Genomic DNA, 22,500 nt, shown 5'->3' with positions numbered 1-22,500 from the left:
TCTGCTTTTTCTGTCTGACTTATTTCGCTCAGCATTACACTCTCAAGATCCGTCCATGTTGTCACAAATGTTCCTGTATCATATTTTCTTACTGCCGAATACTATTCCATTGTGTATATATACCACAACTTCTTTATCCATTCATCTATCGAAGGACATTTTGGTTGTTTCCATGACTTGGCCACCGTAAACAAAGCTGCAATGAACATTGGAGCACACGTGTCTTTATCTCTAAATGTTTTCAGATTTTTTGGGTAGATACCCAGGAAAGGGATTGCTGGGTCATATGGCAATTCTATTCGTAATTTTTTGAGGAACCTCCACACTGCCTTCCATAACAACTGCACCAGTCTGCATTCCCACCAACAGTGTATGAGGGTTCCTTTTTCTCCACAGCCTCTCCAACACTTGTTACTATTTGTCTTGTTGATGATAGCCATTCTGACTGGGGTGAGGTGATATCTCATTGTGGTTTTGATTTGCATTTCTCTGATGATTAGTGATGTTGAGCATTTTTTCATATGTCTATTTGCCATTTGTATGTCCTCTTTGGAAAAATGCCTAATCAGGTCCTCTGCCCATTTTTCAATTGGGTTACATTTTTTTTTATTAGTTTCAGGTGCACAAAACAAAGTAATACTTAGACGTTTATCATTTATATCCCTCACAGTGTCAAACCCACTCCCCCCAGTCACTATCCCTCTGACATCACACACAGCCATTACATTTCCACTGTCTCTATTCATAATGCTGTACTCCGCTTCTTGTAAGTACAAACTTGTAGTTGACATTCCTTATTGTTCAGCTTCAGCTTCAGGTGTACAGTGCACTAATCAGGCATCTACATCATCCCTGAGGTGGTCTTCCTAATGAGACAAGTGTCCATCGGATACCCTACAAAAGCTTTACAACATTATTGATTACATTCCCCAAATTAACTTTCATAACCCCGTGGCAATCTTTGTTTACTGACTGCTTTCTAGTCCCCTCACCTTCCCCCTTATCCCCACCGCCCTCCCATCTAGCAACCCTCAGTTTTTCCTCTATATCCCCGAAACTGTTTCTGATTAGCTCATTCACTTATTCTTTTCATTAGATTCCACATATAAGTGAGATCATATGGTATTTGTCTTTCTCTGTCTGACTTATTTCACTTAACATAATGTTCTCTAGGTCTATCCATGTTGTTGCAAATGATAAGATTTCTTTCTTCTTTATGGCTGTGAAATACTCCATTGTTTAAATGTACCACAGTTTCTTAATCCAGTCACCTACCGATGGGCACTTCGGTAGTTTCCATGTCTTGGCTAATGTGTATAATGCTGCAATAAACATAGGCGTTCATAAAGATTTTTGAATTAGAGTTTTGGATTTCTCCAGATACATACCTAGGAGTGGAATTGCTGGATTATTAGGTAGTTCCATTTTCAGATTTTTGAGTTACCTCCATACTGTTTTCCATAGTGGCTGCACCAATCTGCATTGCCACCAACAGTGCAAGAGCATTCCCTTTTCTCCACATCCGCGCCAGCACTTGTTGTTTGTTGATTTATTGATGATAGCCGTTTTGACTGGGGTAAGGTGGTGTCTCATTGTGGTTTTTATTTGCATTTCTCTGATGGTTAGTGCGGTTGAGCATTTCTTCATATGTCTGTTTGCCGTATGTATGTCCTTTTTGGAAAAATGTCTCTTCATGTCCTCTGCCCATTTTTTGATTGGGTTGTTTGTTTTTTTGGAGTTGAGTTGAGCGGACTTTTTATAAATTTGGTATATTAACCCCTTATTGGATATATCATTGGCAAATATCTTTTCCCATTCAGTAGGATCCCTTTTTGTTTTATTGATGGTTTCCTTGGCTGTGAAAAAACTTTTTAGTTTGGTGTAATCCCACATGTTTATTTTTTCTCTTACTTCCCTTGCGTGAGGGGATATATCAGTAAAAATATATGTGGGTAGTGTCTGTAAAGTTTCTTCCTATGTTTTCTTCTAGGAATTTTATGGTTTCAGATCTTACATTTAAGTCTTTAAGCTATTTTGAATTTATTTTTGTACATGTCGTAAGGAGGTGGTCCAGCTTAATTTTTTTGCATGTGTCTGTCCTGGTTTCCCAGCACCATTTTTTGAATAGACTGTCTTTACCCCACTGTAAATTCTTGCTTCCATTGTCGTAGATTAAATGGCCATATAATCATGGATTTATTTCTGGGCTCTCTATTCTGTTCTATTGATCTTGTGTCTGTTTTTATGCCAGTACCATGCTGTTTTGATTACTGTAGCCTTGTAGTATAATTTGTTGTCAGGTATTGTTATACCTCCCACTTTGTTCTTATTTCTCAAGATTGCTGAGGCTATCCGGGGTCTTTTATGGTCCCATATAAATTTTAGGATTATATGTTCTATTTCTGTGAAAAATGTCGTTGGTAGTTTGATAGGAATTGCGTTGAATATGTATATTGCCTTAGGCAGTATGGACATTTTTACTATATTAATTCTTCCTATCCATTAACATGGTATATGTTTTCATCTATTTGCATCTTCTTTCCTTTCTTTCTTCAATGCCTTATAATTTTCTGAGTACAGATCTTTTACTTCTTTGGTTAAATTTATTCCCAGATTTTTTTATACTCTGAAGCAACTGTAAATGGGATTTTTTTTTAATTTCTCCTTCTGATGTTTTATTATTGGTATATACAAATGCAACTGATTTCTGAATATTAATTTTGTATCCTGCTACTTTACTAAATTCATCTATCAGTTCCAATATTTTCTTGGTGGAGTCTTTAGGGTTCTCTCTATATAGTATGTCATCTGCATATAATGACAATTTTACTTCCTCCTTACCGATTTGGATGACTTTTATTTCTTTTCTTGTCTGATTGCTATGGTTAGAACTTCCAGCACTATGTTGAAAAGAAGTGGAGAAAGTGGGCAACCTTGCCTTGTTCCTGATATTAAGGGGAATGATTTTAGCTTTTCCCCATTGAGTATTATGTTAGCTGTGGGTTTATCATATATGGCCTTTATTATGTGGAGATATGATCCCTCTTTTCCCACTTTCTTAGGGGTTTTTATCATAAATGGCTGCTGGATTTTGTCAAAAGCTTTTTCTGCATCTATTGATATGATCATGTGATTTTTATTTTTCATTTTGTTAATGTGGTGTATCACATTAATTGATTTGCGGATGTTGAACCACCCTTGCATAGCAGGTATGAATCCCACTTGATCATGGTGTATGATCTTTTTAATGTATTGCTGAATTCTGTTCGCTAATATTTTGTTGAGGATTTTTGCATCTATGTTCATTAGCGATATCGGCCTGTAGTTTTCTCTTTTTGTGGTGTCTTTGTCTGATTTAGGGATCAAGGTGATAGTGGCCTTGTAAAAAGTGTTTGGGAGCCTTCCCTCCTTCTGGATTTTTTGGAAGAGCTTGAGGAGAATAGGTGATAATTCTTTTTTGAATGTTTTTTAAAATTCACCTGTAAAGCCATCTGATCCAGGGCTTTGGTTTGTTGGCAGGTTGTTGATTACTGATTTAATTTCCCTGGTGGTAATCAGTCTATTCAGGTTTTCTGTTTCTTCTTGAGTTAGCCTTGGAACGTTGTATGCTTGTAGAAAATTGTCCATTTCTTCCAGATTCTCAAATTTGTTGGCATATAGTTGCTCATAGTACTTTTGCAAAATTTTTTGTATTTCTGTGGTTCAGGTCCTCTGCCCATCTCTCAATTGGGTTGTTAGTTTTGTTGTTGTTGAATTGCATGAGTTCCTTGTATATTTTGGATATTAGCCCCTTATCGGAGGCACTGTTTGCAAAAATCTTCTCCCATTCAGTTGGTGGCCTCTTTATTTTGTTGAAGGTATCTTTTGCTGTGCAGAAGCTTTTAAGTTTCATATAGTCCCATTCGTTTATTTTAGCTTTTACTTCCATTGCCTTTGGAGTCAAATTCATAAAATGGTCTTTGAACCCAAGGTCCACAAGTTTAGTATCTATGTTTTCTTCTATGCACTTTATTGTTTAAGGACTTATGCTTAAGTCTTTGATCCATTTTGAATTAATTTTGGTACATGGTGACAGATAGCAGTCCAGTTTGATTCTTTTGCATGTGGCCATCCAATTCTCCCAGCACCATTAATTGAAGAGGATGTCTATTCTCCATTATATGTTTTTTGCTTCTTGGTCAAAACTTATCTGTCCATATTTATGTGGTTTTATTTCTGGGTTCTCAATTCTATTCCATTGGTCTATGTGTCTCTTTTTCTGCCAATACCAAGCTGTTTTGATTACTATAGCCCTGTAGTACAAGCTAAAATCTGGGAGTGTGATACCTCCAGTATTGTTCTTTTTCTTTAAATTGCTTTGGCTATTTGGGGTCTTTTGTGGTTCCAAACAAATCTGATGATTTTTTGTTCTATTTCTTTAAAAAATGTCATTGGTATTTTGATGGGGATTGCATTACATCTGTATATTGCTTTGGGTAATATGGCCATTATAACTATGTTGATTCTTCCAATCCATGAGCATGGAATATCTTTCCATTTCCTTGCGTCTTCTTCAATTTCTTTTAAAAATGTCTTATAGTTTTTCAGCATATAGGTCTTTCATATCTTTGGTTAAGTTTATTCCTAGGTATTTTATTCTTTTTGCTGCAAAAGGAATTGTTTTCTGTATTTCTTTTTCTAAGATTTCATTGTTAGTATATAGGAATGCAATGGATTTTTGTACATTGATTTTGTAGCTGGCAACTTTACTGTATTCGTTTATTGTTTGTAACAGCTTTTTGGTGGAGTTTTTAGGGTTTTCCATTTATAACATTAGGTCATCTGCAAAGAATGACAATTTAACTTCTTCATTGCCAATTTGGAGGCCTTTTAATTCTTTCTCTTGCCTGATTGCTCTGGCAAGGACTTCCAACACTATGTTGAAAAGCAGAGGTGATAGGGGACATCCCTGTCGTGTTCCTGAACGTAGAGCAAAGGACTTCAGTTTTTCACCATTAATTATAAGATTAGCTAAGGGTTTGTCATATATGGCCTTTATTATGTTAAGGTATTTTCCTTCTATACCTATTTTATTAACTGTTTTAATCATAAATGGGTGTTGTATCTTGTCAAATGCTTTTTCTGCATCAATTGATATAATCATATTATTTCTGTCCTTTATTTTGTTTATATGATGTATCACATTGATGGATTTGCGTATGTTGAACCATCCTTGTGCCTCGGGGATGAACCCCACTTGGTCGTGATGAACAATCTTTTTAATGCATTGTTGTGTTCGATTTGCTAGAATTTTGTTTAGGATTTTTACATCTGTATTCATCAGAGATATTGGTCTGTAGTTTTCTTTTTTTATGTTGTCCTTACCAGGTTTTGGTATCAGGGTAATGTTGGCCTCATAAAATGAGTTAGGGAGTACTGTCTCTTCTTCAATTTTTTTGGAAGAGTTTGAGCAGGATTGGTATTAGATCGTCTTTGAAGGTTTGGTAGAATTCACTAGTGAAGCCATCTGGTCCCGGACTTTTGCTTCTGGAAAGGTTTTGGATGACTGATTCAATTTCATTTCTGGTGATCAGTCTGGTTAGATTTTCCCGTCCTTCATAGTTTAGCCTAGGAAGGCTATATGCTTCTAAGAACTTGTCCATTACTTCTAGGTTATTGAATTTGGTGGCATATAGTCCTTCATAGTATTCTTGGATGTTCCTTTGTATTTCTGTGGCAGCCATGATAACTTCCCCTTTTTCATTTCTGATTTGTTAATTAGTGCCTTCTCTCTTTTTATCTTAGTGAGTATAGCCAAGGGTTTGTCAATTTTGTTAATCTTTTCAAAGAACCAGCTCTTTATCACATTAATTTTTTCTATTGTCTTTTTGTTCTCTATTTCTATTAGTTCTGCTCTGATTCTTGTTATTTTCTTTCTTCTGCTGACCTTGGGTTTCATTTGTTCTTCTTTTTCTAGTTCTTAAATGTAACGCGAGGTTATTTATTTGGGATTTTTCTTGTTTAATGAATAGGTCTATAATGATGTAAATTTCCCTCTAAAAACTGCTTTCGCTGCATCCCCAAAATTTTGAAAGGATGTATTTTCATTGTCATTCGTTTCTATGTATCTTTTTATCTCTCCTCTAATTTCTTCTTTGACCCAGTCGTTCTTTAAAATTATGTTGCTTAATTTCCATATATTTATGTTTTTTCCTGCTTTTGTTTTGCAGTTGATATCCAATTTCAAAGCCTTGTGATCAGAGAATATGTTGGTATGATTTCAATCTTCTTAAATTCGCTGAGGCTGATTTTATGTCCCAATATATGGTCTATCCTTGAGAATGTTCCATGTACACTAGAAAAAATGTATAGTCTGATGTTTTAGGATGAAGTGCTCTATATATGTCAATTATGTCAATTTCATCTATTGTGTCATGTAGGGCTGCTATTTCGTTATTTATTTTCTGTTTGGATGATCTATTCATAGCTGTCAATGATGTATTTAAGTCCCCTAGTATAATTGCGTTTTGGTCAATTTCTCCCTTTAGTTCTGTTAGTAGTTGCTTGGTATATTTCGCTGCTCCCTGATTGGGGCCTAAATATTGATGAGTGTTATGTCTTCTTGTTGTATAGTCCTCTTTATCGTTATGAAATGTCCATCTTTGTCTCTTGTTACCTTTTTCACACTGAAGTCCGTTTCATCTTATATCAGTATGGATACACCTGATTTTCTCTGGATACCATTTGCTTGGAGTGTCGATTTTCACCCTTTCACTTTGAGTCTATGCTTGTCCTTGTAGCTGAGCTATGTCTCTTGGAGACAGCATATCGCTGGGTTTAGTTTTTTGATCCAATCTGCTACTCTGTGACTTTTTATTGGTGAGTTCAGTCCATTTACATTTAGGGTGATTATTGATATATGAGGATTTCCTGTCATTCTACATTTAGTTTTCTGATAAGGCTGTGTCTCCATTGTTTCTTTGCCTTTTTGTTGTTGTCTAATATTTCTGTGTGGTGGTATTCTATGATGTTTCCCTCTGTTTTTTCTTTTATTACAGTATATATTTCAGTTCTGGAATTTTTTTGAGTGGTTACCCTTACGTTTACGTAAAAGAAAGTTTGATATTTAGATATTCCATTTTCTTCAGCACGCTTACTTTCTCCATTCCCATATTCTAGTTCAGGCCTTTACTCTCCCCCTTTTCATGTTTTGGTTGCCACAAGTTGTCCCTGTTGATGGTGGCCTCCTTTAGTATTTCTTGTAATGCAGGTCATGTATTAGAAAATTCTCTCAGCTTCTGTATATCTCAAAAAGTCTTTCTTCCTCCTTCATATCTAAAGGATATCTTTGCTGGATATATTATTCTTGGCTCATGGTTTCTCTCTTTCAATAGTTTGAATATTTGGTTCCACTCCCTCCTGGCTTGTAGAGTTTCTGCTGAAAAATCTGATGATAATCTAATGGGCTCTCCTTTGTAGGTTACCATCTTCTTTTCCCTGGCTGCATTTAGGATTCTTTCTTTGTCATTGATTTTAGACAGCTTCAATACAATGTGCCTTGGAGAAGGGCTGATGGGATTGAGGTAATTAGGTGTTCTATTTGCTTCTTGGATTCAAGGATCCAGTTCTGTCCACAAGTTTGTGAAGTTCTCATCGACAATTTGTTTGAATATATTCTCTGTTCCCTTTGTTCTTTCTTCTCCTTCTACTATGCCCATTATACTTCCTTTTTTTCTTTTTTTTTTTAATTTAATTTTATTAAATTTATTGGGGTGACAATTGTTAGTAAAATTACATAGATTTCAGGTGTACAATTCTGCACTACATCATCTATAAATCCCATTGTGTGTTCATCACCCAGAGTCAGTTCTTCTTCCATCACCATATATTCGATCCCCCTTACCATCATCTCCCACCCCCCACCCCCCGCCCCCCTTACCCTCTGGCAACCACTAAACTATTGTCTGTGTCTATGAGTTTCTGTTTCTCATTTGTTTGTCTTGTTCTTTTGTTGTTTTTGGTTTATATACCACATATCAGTGAAATCACATGGTTCTCTGCTTTTTCTGTCTGACTTGTTTCGCTCAGCATTACTCTCTCAAGATCCATCCATGTTGTCACAAATGTTCCTATATCATCTTTTCTTACTGCTGAATAGTATTCCATTGTGTATATATACCACAACTTCTTTATCCATTCATCTATCGAGGGACATTTTGGTTGTTTCCATGACTTGGCCACCATAAACAAAGCTGCAATGAACATTGGAGCACACGTGTCTTTATCTCTAAATGTTTTCAGATTTTTTGGGTAGATACCCAGGAGAGGGATTGCTGGGTCATATGGCAATTCGATTCGTAATTCTTTGAGGAACCTCCACACTGCCTTCCATAACGGCTGCACCAGTCTGCATTCCCACCAACAGTGTATGAGGGTTCCTTTTTCTCCACAGCCTCTCCAACATTTGTTTCTATTTGTCTTGTTGATGATAGCCATTCTGACTGGGGTGAGGTGATATCTCATTTTGGTTTTGATTTGCATTTCTCTGATGATTAGTGATGTTGAGCATTTTTTCATATGTCTATTTGCCATTTGTATGTCCTCTTTGGAGAAATGTCTCTTCAAGTCCTCTGCCCATTTTTCAATTGGCTTGTTTGTTTTTTTGTTGTTGAGTTGCATGAGTTCCTTGTATATTCTGGATACTAGCCCCTTATCGGAGGCACTGTTTGCAAAAATCTTCTCCCATTCAGTTGGTGGCCTCTTTATTTTGTCAATGGTTTCTTTTGCTGTGCAGAAGCTTTTAAGTTTCATATAGTCCCATTCGTTTATTTTAGCTTTTACTTCCATTGCCTTTGGAGTCAAGTTCATAAAATGCTCTTTGAGCCCAAGGTCCATAAGTTTAGTACCTATGTTTTCTTCTATGCAGTTTATTGTGTCAGGTCTTATGCTTAAGTCTTTGATCCATTTTGAATTAACTTTGGTACATGGTGACAAATAGCAGTCCAGTTTCATTCTTTTGCACGTGGCTATCCAATTCTCCCAGCACCATTTATTGAAGAGGCTGTCTTTGCTCCATTGTATGTTTTTAGCTTCTTTGTCAAAACTTATCTCTCCATATTTATGTGGTTTTATTTCTGGGTTCTCAATTCTATTCCATTGGTCTATGTGTCTGTTTTTCTGCCAATACCATGCTGTTTTCATTATTGTGGCCCTGTAGTACAAGCCAAAGTCAGGAAGTGTGATACCTCCATTATTGTTCTTTTTCCTTAAGATTGCTTTGGCTATTCGGGGTCTTTTGTGGTTCCAAACAAATCTGATGATTTTTTTGTTCTATTTCTTTAAAATATGCCATTGGGATTTTGATGGGGATTGCATTGAATCTGTATATTGCTTTGGGTACTATGGCCATTTTAACTATGTTGATTCTTCCAATCCATGATCACGGAATGTCTTTCCATTTCTTTGTGTCTTCTTCAATTTCTTTCAAAAATGTCTTATAGTTTTCAGCATATAGGTCTTTCACATCCTTGGTTAAGTTTATTCCTAGGTATTTTATTCTTTTTGCTGCAATTGCAAAAGGAAATGTTTTTTGTATTTCTTTTTCTGAGATTTCATTGTTAGTATATAGGAAGGCAATGGACATTTGTGCGTTGATTTTGCAGCCGGCAACTTTACTGTATTCGTTGATTGTTTCTAATAGCTTTTTGGTGGAGTCTTTAGGGTTTTCTATATATAGCATCATGTCATCTGCAAAGAGTGATAATTTAACTTCTTCATTCCCAATTTGGATGCCTTTTATTTCTTTCTCTTGCCTGATTGCTCTGGCAAGGACTTCCAACACTATGTTGAAAAGCAGAGGTGATAGGGGACATCCCTGTCGTGTTCCTGAACGTAGAGCAAAGGGCTTCAGTTTTTCCCCATTAATTATGAGATTAGCAGAGGGCTTGTCATATATGGCCTTTATTATGTTAAGGTATTTTCCTTCTATACCCATTTTATTAAGTGTTTTAATCATAAATGGATGTTGTATCTTGTCAAATGCTTTTTCTGCATCAATTGATATAATCATATTATTTCTGTACTTTATTTTGTTTATGTGATGTATCACATTGATGGATTTTCGTATGTGAAACCATCCTTGTGCCCCGGGGATGAACCCCACTTGGTCGTGATGAATAATCTTTTTAATGCATTGTTGTATTCAATTTGCTAGAATTTTATTTAGGATTTTTGCATCGGTATTCATTAGAGATATTGGTCTGTAGTTTTCTTTTTTTGTGCTGTCCTTACCAGGTTTTGATATCAGGGTAATGTTGGCCTCATAAAATGAGTTAGGGAGTACTGTCTCTTCTTCAATTTTTTGGAAGAGTTTGTGCAGAATTGGTATTAGATCGTCTTTGAAGGTTTGGTAGAATTCACTAGTGAAGCCATCTGGTCCCGGACTTTTGCTTTTGGGAAGGTTTTGGATGACTGATTCAATTTCGTTACTGGTGATCGGTCTGTTTAGATTTTCCAGTTCTTCATGGTTCAGCCTTGGAAGGCTATTTGTTTCTAAGAACTTGTCCATTTCTTCCAGGTTGTTGAATTTGGTGGCATATAGTCCTTCATATTATTCTTGGATGATCCTTTGTATTTCTGTGGTGTCCGTGATAACTTCCCCTTTTACGTTTCTGATTTTGTTAATCAGTGTCTTCTCTCTTTTTATCTTAGTAAGTCTAGCCAAGGGTATGTCAATTTTGTTAATCTTTTCAAAGAACAAGCTCTTTATCATATTAATTTTTTCTATTGTCATTTTGTTCTCTAATTCATTTAATTCTGCTCTAATTTTTGTTATTTCCTTTCTTCTGCTGACCTTGGGTTTTACTTGTCCTTCTTTTTCTAGTTCTTTAAGGTGTAACATGAGGTTATTTATTTGGGAGTTTTCTTGTTTCTTGAGATAGGCCTGTAATGATATAAATTTCCCTCTTAAAACTGCTTTCGCTGCATCCCCAAAATTTTGGTAGGATGTATTTTCATTGTCATTTGTTTCTATGTATTTTTTGATCTCTCCTCTAATTTCTTCTTTGACCCAGTCCTTCTTTAAATGTATGTTATTTAATCTCCATGTATTTGTGTTTTTTCCCGCTTTCTTTTTACAGTTGATATCCTATTTCAAAGCCTTGTGATCAGAGAATATGCATGGTATGTTTTCAATCTTCTTAAATTTGTTGAGACTGATTTTATGTCCCAATATATGGTCTATCCTTGAGAATGTTCCATGTACACTAGAAAAGAATGTATAGTCTGATGTTTTAGGATGAAGTGCTCTATAAATGTCATTATGTCCATTTCATCTAATGCGTCATTTAGGGCTACTATTTCGTTATTTGTTTTCTGTTTGGATGATCTATCCATAGCTGTCAATGATGTATTTAAGTCCCCTAGTATAATTGTGTTTTGGTCAATTTCTCCCTTTAGTTCTGTTAGTAGTTGCTTGGTGTATTTCGGTGCTCCCTGATTGGGGGCATAAATATTGATGACTCTTATGTCTTCTTGTTGTACAGTCCCCTTCACCATTATGAAATGTCCATCTTTGTCTCTTGTTATCTTTTTCACCTCGAAGTCTGTTTCATCTGATATCATGATGGCTACACCTGATTTTCTCTGGGTACCATTTGCTTGGAGTGTCAATTTCCACCCTTTCACTTTGAGTCTATGCTTGTCCTTGTAGCTGAGATGTGTCTCTTGGAGACAGCATATGGTTGGGTTTAGGTTTTTTGATACAATCTGCTACTCTGTGCCTTTTTATTGGTGAGTTCAGTCCATTTACATTTAGGGTGATTATTGATATGTGAGGATTTCCTGTCATTCTATCTTTAGTTTTCTGGTAAGGCTGTGTCTCCATTGTTTCTTTGCCTTTTTGTTGTTGTCTATTATTTCTGTGTGGTGGTATTCTATGATGTTTCCCTCTGTTTCTTCTTTTATTTCAGTATATATTTCAATTCTGGATTTTTTTTGAGTGGTTACCCTTAAGTTTATGTAAAAGAAAGTTTGATATTTAGAGTATTCCATTTTCTTCAGCACGCTTACTTTCTCCATTCCCATATTCCGGTTCAGGCCTTTACTCTCCCCCTTTTTGAGTTTTGGTTGCCACAAATTGTCCCTGTTGATGGTGGTCGAATAGCCTCCTTTAGTATTTCTTGTAGTGCAGGTTGTGTATTAGAAAATTCCCTCAGCTTCTGTATGTCTGGAAAGGTCTTTATTCCCCCTTCATATCTAAAGGATATCTTTGCTGGATATATTATTCTTGGCTCATGGTTTCTCTCTTTCAATAGTTTGAATGTTTGGTTCCACTCCCTCCTGGCTTGTAGAGTTTCTGCTGAAAAATCTGATGATAATCTAATAGGCTTTCCTTTGTAAGTTACCGTCTTCTTTTCCCTGGCTGCCTTGAGGATTCTTTCTTTGTCGTTGATTTTAGACAGCTTCAATACAATGTGCCTTGGAGAAGGTCTGTTGGGATTGAGGTAACTAGGTGTTCTATTTGCTTCTTGGATTCGAGGGTCCAGTTCTGTCCCCAAATTTGGGAAGTTTTCATCGACAATTTGTTTGAATATATTCTCTGTTCCCTTCTCTCTTTCTTCTCCTTCTGGTATGCCCATTATTCTTATATTGCTCTTTCTGATGGAGTCAGAAAGTTCTTGTAGAGTTCTTTCATTTCTTTTAAGTCTCAAGTCTCTTTCTTCTTCTATCTGTGTAATTTTCCGGGTTTCTATCTTCGATGTCACTGATTCTTTGCTCCATCTGGTCAACTCTACTACCTAAGCTGGTTATTTCATTCTTAATTTCTTCTATTGAGTTCTTAATCTCCAGAAATTCTATTTGGTCCTTTTTTAAGATTTCAATCTCTTTCGTAAAATGCTCATGCTGTTCTTTGATTGAGTTTCTGAGTTCATTTAACTGCCTATCTGTGTTTTCTTGTATCTCGTTGAGTTTTTTCAGAACTGCAATCTTGAATTCTCTGTCATTTAAGTCACATATTTCTGTATCTTTAAGTGCCTTCTCTGGAGATTTTTCACTTTCTTTCTGAGCTATCTTGTTGCCTTGGTTATTCATGGTGATTACTGGTTTACTATTTCTCTTCCTAGACATCTACAGGAATGACTTCTGCAACAGGTTGATAGAAAGCGGTTTTTCTTTTGTTTGCTAGTACTTGTCGGTAGAATATTTTATTATTTCTCCAACTGCAACTTATTTTTCTTCTCCCACACGGTAGTGCTATGTTTTCTCTGCACTATTCCAACTTCTCACACAATGGGGGGATTCCCTGGGAGACGGGCTTCTCCTCTGTTAATAGTTCGTCTAGGTCACAGGGCGCAGTGTCCCGGTGGGTATGCGGAGAGCTTTTGATGTTCCAAAGCTCTTCCAGCTCCTGATTCAGAGCCCCTATGTTTCAGCAGTTCTGTTTACTCCTGCAGGGATCCGCCCAGATAGGTGGGGTCAGGGGCGGGGTGAGTTGTGAGAGGTGCCCCAGAGCAATGGCGGCGACCACCACCACAGCCGGTCCTGCTTCCACAGCTCCCTCCCCTTTGCCCGAACTAGTTGGGCTGTGAATTTGTGTCTTCGGTCCACAGTTCTCAAAACAGCAAATTTTCTGTTGTTTTGATCTGACACTGCTACTGTTTCGCTTCTAGCACCGGGCAGGTGAGGGCAGGGCGAGCTCTGGGAGGGGAGGGAGGGGGCGGCTAGTCTCAGTGCCTAAGGCTCCATTCTCTGCTCGGCAGTGCGGGCTTAAACCACCGTTTTCTGCCTTTTTCCCTCAGTCTTTTCTCCGAGGTCTCTGTCGTGAGCGTTGGGTTCAGCCGTGTTATATGCTGTCCCCTCAGCCCTGTGGAGCCCTGGCGGAGCCCCAGCAGTCCGAGTTCTTCCCTCTCCCGCAGCTGCAGTAGTTCCGGGAAACAGCGACCTCGGCGCACTGAGCGAGGTCTGCGTCCTGCGCCCGCGCGGCTCTGTCTCCGCGCACTTCTCCCTTTCCTCCTCCCTCCACTCGCGCGAATCTCCCACCTGTAGGTGATTTCAGTTGGTGGTGGGCCTCTTCGTCTTGCCTGTCTGCTGTGCAGGGAGTCCTTTGTGGAGTTTTTGTTGTTCGATTCTTTGTAAATTCCAGGGGAGCTTTATAGAGGCTCACCTCACGCCGCCATTTTTCCGGAAGTCCCATTATTCTTATATTGCTTTTTCTGATGGAGTCAGAAAATTCTTCTAGAGTTCTATCATTTCTTTTTAGTCTCAAGTCTCTTTCTTCTTCCATCCGTGTAATTTCCAGGTTTCTATCTTCGATGTCACTGATTCTTTCCTCCATCCGGTCAACTCTACTACCGAAGCTGGCTATTTCATTCTTTTTTTTTTTTTTTAATATATTGGGGTGACAATTGTTAGTAGAATTACATAGATTTCAGGTATACAATTCTGTGTTACATCATCTATAAATCCCATTGTATGTTCACCACCCAGTGTCAGTTCTCCTCTCATCACCATATATTTGATCCCCCTTACCCTCATCTCCTACCCTCCACCCCCCTTTCCCTCTGGTAACCACTAAACTATTGTCTGTGTCTATGAGTTTTTGTTTCTCAATTTCTTCTATTGAGTTCTTAATGTCCAGACATTCTATTTGGTTCTTTTTAAATATTTCAATGTCTTTCATAAAATGCTCATGTTGTTCTTTGATTGTGTTTCTGAGTTCATTAAACTGCGTTTCTGTGTTTTCTTGCATCTCTTTGAGCTTTTTCAGAACTGCAATCTTGAATTCTCTGTCATTTAAGTCACATATTTCCATATTTTTAAGTTCCTTTTCTGGCGACTTTTCACTTTCTTTCTGAGTGGTCTTGTTGCCTTGGTTATTCATGGCAATTACTGATTTATTATTTCTCTTCCTAGACATCTACAGGAGTGGCTTTTGCAACAGGCTGATAGGAAGACGTCTTTCTTTTGTTTTCTACTACTTTTTGGTAGAATGTTTTATTTTCTCTCCAAGTGCAGCCTTTTTCTCTCTCTCACACGGTAGTGCTATATTTTCTCTGCACTATTTTCTCTGCTTCTCACACAATGGAGGGATTTCCTGGGAGACGGGCTTCTCCTATGTTAATAGTTCGCCTTGGTCACAGGGCGCAATGTCCCTGTGGGTATGCGGAGAGCTTTTGAAGTTCCAAAGCTCTTCCTGCACCTAATTCAGAGCTTGTGTTTTTCAGCAGTTCTGTTTACTCCTGCAGGGATCCGCCCAGAAAGGTGGTGCCAAGAGCGAGGTTAGTAGTGAGAGCTGGCCAGAGCAATGGTGGCAACCACCACCATAGCCGGTCCTGTTTCCACAGCTCCCTTCCCTTGCTGGAACTAGTTGGCCTGTGAATCTGTGTCTGCGGTCCACAGTTCTGAGAAGAGCAAATATTCTGTTCTTTTGATCTGACACTGCTACTGTTTCGCTTCTAGCACTGGGCAGGTGGGGGCGGGGCGAGCTCTGGGAGGGTAGGGAGGGGGCGGTTAGTCTCAGTGCCTAAGGCTTCCGTTCTCTGCTCGGCAATGAGGGCTTAAACCACCATTTTCAGCCTTCTTCCCTCAGTCTTTTCTCTGAGGTCTCTGCCGTGAGTGTTAGGTTCAGCCGTGTTATATGCTGTCCCCTCAGCCCTGTGGGCCATAAGCAGAGCCCTAGCAGTCCTAGTTCTTCCCTCTCCCACAGCTGCAGTAGTTCAGGGATGCAGCAAGTTCAGAGCACTGAGCTAGGTCTGCGTTCTGCGCCCGCGCGTCTCAGTCTCGCACACACTTCTCCCTTCCCTCCTCCCCCCTGCTAGCATGATTCTCCCACCTTTAGGTGAATTCAGTAGTGGGCCTCTTCATCTTGCCTGTCTGCTGTGCTGGGAGTCCTTAGTGGAGTTATAGTTTTTCTATTAGTTGTAGATTCCAGGGGAGATTTACAGAGGCTCACCTCTTGCTGCCATTTTGATGACCGAGACTGTTTCTTATTAGTTTGTTGACTTATTCTATTTCTTAGATTCTACATATAAGTGAGATCATATGGTATTTGTCTTTCTCCATCTGACTTATTTCGTTTAGCATAATGTTCTGTAGGTCAATCCACATCATTTTAAATGGTAAAATTTCATTCTTCTTATGGCCAAGTAATACTTCATTGTATAAATATATCACAGCTTCTTCATCCAGTCATCTACCAATGGGCATTTTGGTTGTTTCCATGTACTGGCTAATGTGAATAGCAGTGCATGCAATAAACATAGGGGTGCATATATTTTTTTTGAATTAGTGTTTTGGAAATCTCTGGATAGATACCTAAGAGTGGAATTGCTAGGTAGTTCCATTTCCAGTTTTTTGAGATACCTCCAGGCTGATATCCTTAGTGGCTACACCAATCTGCAATCTCACCAACATCCTCACCAGCACTTGTTGTTTGTTGATTTACTGATGATAGCCATTTTGACTGGGGTGAGGTGGTATCTCATTGTGGTTTTTATTTGCATTTCTCTAATGATTAGGGAGGTTGAACATTTTTTCATATGTCTGTTTGCCATCTGTATGTCCTGTTTAGAAAAATGTCTCTTCTTGTCCTTTGCCCAATTTTCAATAGGGTTTTTTGGTTTTTTTGGTGTTGAGTTGAATGAGTTTTTTATAAATTTTGGATATTAATACCATATCAGACGTATCATTGACAACTATCTTCTCCCATTCAGTAGGATGCCTTTTTGTTTTATTGATGGTTTCCTTCGCTGTGAAAAAACTTTTTAGTTTGATGTAATCCCACATGTTTATTTTTTCTCTTATTTCCGTTGCCTGATGGAAAATGTCAGTAAAAATATTACTAAGGGTAATGCCTGAAAATTTACTTCCTATGTTTTCTTCTAGGAGTTTTATGGTTTCAGAGCTTACATTTAAGTCTTTAATCCATTTTGAATTTATTATTGTATATGGTGTAAGGAGGTGGTCCAGCTTTATTTTTTACATGTGTCTCTCCAGGTTTCCCAGCACCATTTATTGAACAGAGTGTCTTTACCTCAGTGTAAATTCTTGCTTCCACTGACATAGATTAAATGACTATATATGCATGGATTTATTTCTAGGCTCTCTATTCTGTTTCATTGTCTAAGTGTCTGTTTTTATTCCAGTACCATGCTATTTTGTTTACTATAGATTTACGTATGATTTGATATCAGGTACTCTGTGTCTTTTTATTGGTGAGTTTAGTCCGTTTACATTTAGGGTAATTATTGATATATGAGGATTTCCTATCATTTTGTCTTTTGTTTTCTGGTGGCTTGGGGTCTCCATTGTTTCTTTGCCTATTTGTTTCTGTCTGTTATTTCAGTGTGGAGGCATTCTATGACTGTTCCCTCTGTTCTTTTTTAACATTATATATTTCAGTTCTGGATTTTCTTTCAGTGGTTACCATTTAGGTAATGTAAAAAATAAAGTTTCATATTTAAAGTATTCCACTTTCTTCAGCATGTTTCCTTTCTCCAGCCCCCTTTGCCAGTTCAGACCTTTACTCTCTTTGCTTTTACATTTTTGTTCCCACAAATCATCCTTGTTTATGCTTTGAGTTGATTTTTGTGTTGCAGTAGCAAGTTGTCTTTTTCCTCTTTTTTTGTTTTAATGCTTACTTCTTCTTTACCCTGTTATGTTTAAGTGTGTAGTGTCCTATTTGTTGTAGGGGTTGACATTTCCTGCTTCTTTCTGTCTGTTCATAATACTACTCATGGCTTTGTATTCTTTTGCTTTTTTGTTTCATGTCAAATAGTCTCCTTCAGTATTTCTTGTAACGTAGGTTCTGTGTTAGAAAATTCCCTCAGCTTCTGTATGTCTAGGAAGGTCTTTATTGCTCCTTCATATCTAAAGGATATCTTTGCTGGCTATATTATTCTTGGCTCATAATTTCTCTCTTTCAATAGTTTGAATATTTGATTCCATTCCCTCCTGACTTGTACAGTTTCTGCTGAAAAATCTGATGATAATCTAACGGGCTTTCCTTTGTAGGTTACCATCTCCTTTTCCCCGGCTGCCTTGAGGATTTTTCTTTGTCATTAATTTTTGACAGCTTCAACACAATATGCCTTGGAGAAGGCCTGTTGGGATTGAGGTAATTAGGTGTTCTATTTGCTTCTCGGATTCAAGGATCCAGCTTTTTCCACAAGTTTGGGAACTTCTCGTTGACTATTTGTTTGAATATACTCTAAGTTCCCTTCTCCCTTTCTTCTCCTTTGGTATGCCCAGTATTCTTATGTTGCTCTTTCTGGTCAATTCAGACAGTTCTTGTAGAGTTCTTTCATTTCTTTTAACTGTCAAGTCTCTCTCTTCTTCCATTTGTGTCATTTCCAGATTTCTATATTCAATGTCACTGATTCTTTCATCCATCTTGTCTGGTCTATTGCCTAAGCTGGCTATTTCATTATTTATTTATTTTATCGAGTTCTTAATCTCCAGAAATTCTATTTGGTTCTCTTTTAAGATTTTAACCTCTTTGATAAAAATGTTCATTTTGTTCTTGATTCTGTTACTGTCATTGAATTGTCTGTCTGTGTTTTCTTGCATCTTGTTGAGTTTTTTCAGAACAGCAATCTTGAATTCTCTGTTATTTAAGCCCCATATTTCCATGTCTTTGTGTTCATTTTCTGGAGACTTTTCAATTTCTTTCTGAGCTGCCTTGTTACCTTGGTTATTCATGACAATTAATGAATTATTATTTCTCTCCCTAGGCATCTACAGGAGTGGGTTCTGCAACAGGTTGATAGGAAGAGGTATTTCTTTTCCTTTCCAGTAGGTGCTGATGGCATGTTTTATTTTCTCTCCCACTGTAGTCTTATTCTCTCTCATGCTGTAGCATTATATTTTCTCTTACATTGTTCTGGCTTCTCACACGATGGGGGAACGGAGACACGTTCTCTGGAAAGCAGGCTTCTCCTCTGTGAGCAGATCTCCTGGGTCTCAGGGCACTGCCTCTGCCCAAAGCTCTTCCTGCAACCAGACTCAGAGCCTGTTGTTTCAGTGGCTCCTTATATCCCTGTGGAAATCCACCCAAATAAGTGAGGGTGGGGCCAGGGTTGGTTGTGACAGGTGGCTCTGACCTGCACACAGTTATCTTGACCCTACAGTTCCTTCCATTTCACCAGAATTAACTGTGTTGTGAGTCTGTGGCTGCGGTGCTGCACTACTCAGAGGTGTAAGTATTCTGTTCTTTTGATCTGACACTGCTGGCAATGGAGCAAAAGATCAGAATTAGAGAAAGTTTTGAAGATGCTACTCTGTTGATTTTGAAGATGGAGGAAGGTACCATGAGCCAAGAAATGCAGTAAGCCTCTAGAAGCTAGAAAAGTCAAGAAGAAACTCACCCCTGTGAATATGTTATGCTATAGTAAAACTCATTTCAGACTTCTGACCACTGAAACTGGTAAATAATAATTTATTTTGTTTTAAGCCATTAAGTTTATGATAATTTGTTACATCAGAAAAAGGAAACAAACACAATCAATAACACAAATTGAGCACTGAAGAAATAGACAGAAATGGTATTTACTTTTTGAAAGGCAGAGAGAGATCTTACTAGCTCAAAATAAATAGAAATGCTTCTATGGATATTTCCAGTTGCAAGTATTTTTATTATTATTACCTTAATATTTACTATTAAGGTATCATTTTGTAGTAATAATAGGTTTTATTAAATCTTATTGTGTAGCAAGTACTAAATCAGACACTACATCAATCATCTCATCTAATTTTCAGTACAATCTTATGAATTTTTTTGCATTTTAATATTAAGAGAGCAGCAAGTAGAGCTTTAAAACTTTGCCCAAGGTCATGCAGATAACAACAAGGGAGAGATATACCCAGAACAAACTCCAAAACCCTCTTAACCATCCTGCTCTATTATCAGACTACTGTACTTGTAACAATTTACATTATGTTTAATAATGGAGAGTTAAGCAAGGTAAGAAATATATTAATTAAAGAGCATTATATAACATAGCTTTGAAGAAACCTAAAAGATCATTTAGTCTAAATATCAACTATGTGGAAAATATTCTTCAATATTTAAGTAAATAAATTTTATAGTCTTTCTTTACCCCTCAAAGTGCTTACTTTCTCCATTCCATTGTAAATTCAGAACAATTTGTCTTTCTTATATGGTCTTTTTACAACTAAGAAATGCAAAGAGTCTTTAACAATAAACTGGTTACATAGTAATATAGCAATAAATCACAATACGTACTGAGTATCTAGGGCACAGAAAGTTAAATGTTTTTCCCTAATATTTGCTGAGATTTTCAGTAGTCAAAGCAGAAATGTAATCAATACCTAACAATCATTCTGAGGTCCTTTTCATTAGTAATGTGAGAAGCATAAACAGAAACAGAAATTATTACCTGTGGCTACGTGACGTCCCATTCCAAATATGGCATAAATGATGACAGGAAATAGAGACCCATATAAACCGAACACTGGGTGCACAGATGAGAGAATAGCAAAGGCCAACCCTGTAACAAAGATGTGCATAATCAAGACCACCTTATAACCCCAATATATAGTCTACTACAAAGTAGAATGGATATTGTTTTATTCAATGACAAAAGAAACCATAACTTATTCTACTTACTCAATAAGAGACTAGCATTATTATCCTAAATAACAGAAAATTCACTCATTATATTTCAATTCTAAAAATAATTATTTTTTTGGAGTACTGCTTTTTTCCTTGATTACAAAGCTGTCTACATGAAAACATTGACTCAGAGTGTCTTCCTGGTAAAAGTGATAACATCACAGCAAAATATTTCCACACACACTTAGCAAAGCATTTTCACATATATCATTTTATTTGCATGATAACATCTGTGAGATAGGCAGGATTTGTAGCTTTACTACTAACAGATGAGAAGCCTGACATGAAAGGTGACTAAGGCTGGTGCAAAAAAAGGATGCACGGTCAAAGTTACCAGGTCTGCTGGCTCTCTGACTGGTCTAAGATTGTGTGTCATAGTGGCCTGGCCTGTATGTGTAAGAGTGACACTTGAGAAATCAATAACAGCCTATAGTTTGATTCACTTCATAGCTTGCTATTCAACTGATTTTTTTTTGTTTTTCCCCTTCACTGCTCGATTTAATGACTCTGCTTTGTTCTCTTTCTTAAGACTACCTTGTTGATCTAATTAATCAGCAGAGCACTAACCCGGAAAGAACAATTTCTCAATTCTCAGACTCCAGGACACTGGGAACCATGGTTGCAACTCCGTTGAGGTTTTTGTGATGATACACAAAACACTCCAGCCAGTTGAAATAACATTATGAAGCAGACCAGGCCACCTGAGGCAATTTCTCAGGCCAGGCCCCAGGAGGCAATTTCTCAACTGTCAGCCCTGAAACTTACATGAGCGACTCCCAATTTTTTTGTTCTTTCCCCCACCTGCCTGACTGACTATAAAAGTTTTTGAGTATTCTCAGTTCAGGGAAGGTGATTTTTTTCTGGATATTAGTTTGCCATCTTCTCTAGCTGTTGCCATCTAGAATAAAGGATGCTTTTCTCCACATGAACACTTGTCACTTGAGTTTTTTGGGCTCCGGGCAGCAAGCAGCAACAGACCTGAGTCTGGTAACATATGGACTCATACACTTCCCATAACTAGGCCCCGTGAATATAGGCTTTCAGGTACAATTTCTTAGAGTGAAACAAGAATCAACTTTATTTATTTAAAAAGCAAGGAGTAACTCATAACTATTCATTTTTATTCCCCATAGATACTACTGCATACATAGTTTATATGTTACATGCATATAGAAAATTTTCCTAGGCATGTCTAAATGAGTACTAGTGGTTTAAACGTGACCAAAATATACATGAGTATTAATTCATTAAAGTGATCTTGTTTGTGGCTGGTTCTTGGCATTAAACAGCTCATTAATGTTCTGACAAATCCATTCAAATTTATACAATTTAATAGTAGGCATTTGATTGGGAATACTGGACTTTACAAGTTACAAAGAAACTTGATGAAGGAGGTGGCATTAGAATCTAGATTATCTGAATATGAGGCTAGTTCATTATTCACACTATGGAGCCTGGCAATCAGCACTTTTTATAGTTTAACTTTTACTGTTTTAAAGTTGTTCAATTTCTTTTTAAATAAATAAACGCGAATTATACATCAAATAGTTTTTCAAGCAGTGCAAGATATTTTAGCTATAATTAAAATACATGGACTCGTCACTTCTTTATATTTAAAAACCCACCTGTGTTTCTTGTTTACTGGCTATGTATGTATTCATAAAAGTCTGATGCAATAAATTTCTGAAAATGAGTGTAGAAGAGTCAGTTGCAGAGGTTGCTCAAGAATTTCATACAGACTGGATGAGAGGTAACATTCTAGTTGTTGGGAAGGATGGTGTTACAGAACAAATCTTGAAGCCAGGTTAGCATTGGAAGGCTAAATATTCCCCACCAAGAACCTCCTGGCATTTATAGCATATGGAACTTTGCAAACAGTATTGTGTGCA

General features: G+C 37.4%; 1 protein-coding gene across 1 annotated transcript in view; it reads right to left on the bottom strand.

The window, feature by feature from the left end:
- Positions 1-22,500, bottom strand: part of SLC26A7 (solute carrier family 26 member 7) — a 263,341-nt gene that overhangs the window by 189,850 nt on the left and 50,991 nt on the right. The window contains exon 2 of the mRNA XM_088799743.1: positions 20,376-20,486. Within this exon, the coding sequence (XP_088655869.1) occupies positions 20,376-20,486 (111 nt within the window). The remainder of the gene's footprint in view (positions 1-20,375; positions 20,487-22,500) is intronic.

This window comes from Rhinolophus sinicus, chromosome 7 (genome assembly GCF_057876585.1).
Source record: "Rhinolophus sinicus isolate RSI-liver-muscle chromosome 7, RSI-T2T, whole genome shotgun sequence".
Classification (NCBI taxonomy): Eukaryota; Metazoa; Chordata; class Mammalia; order Chiroptera; family Rhinolophidae; genus Rhinolophus; species Rhinolophus sinicus.
Note: the sequence above shows the minus strand (reverse complement) of the source record. Positions and strands in the feature narration are given on the sequence as shown.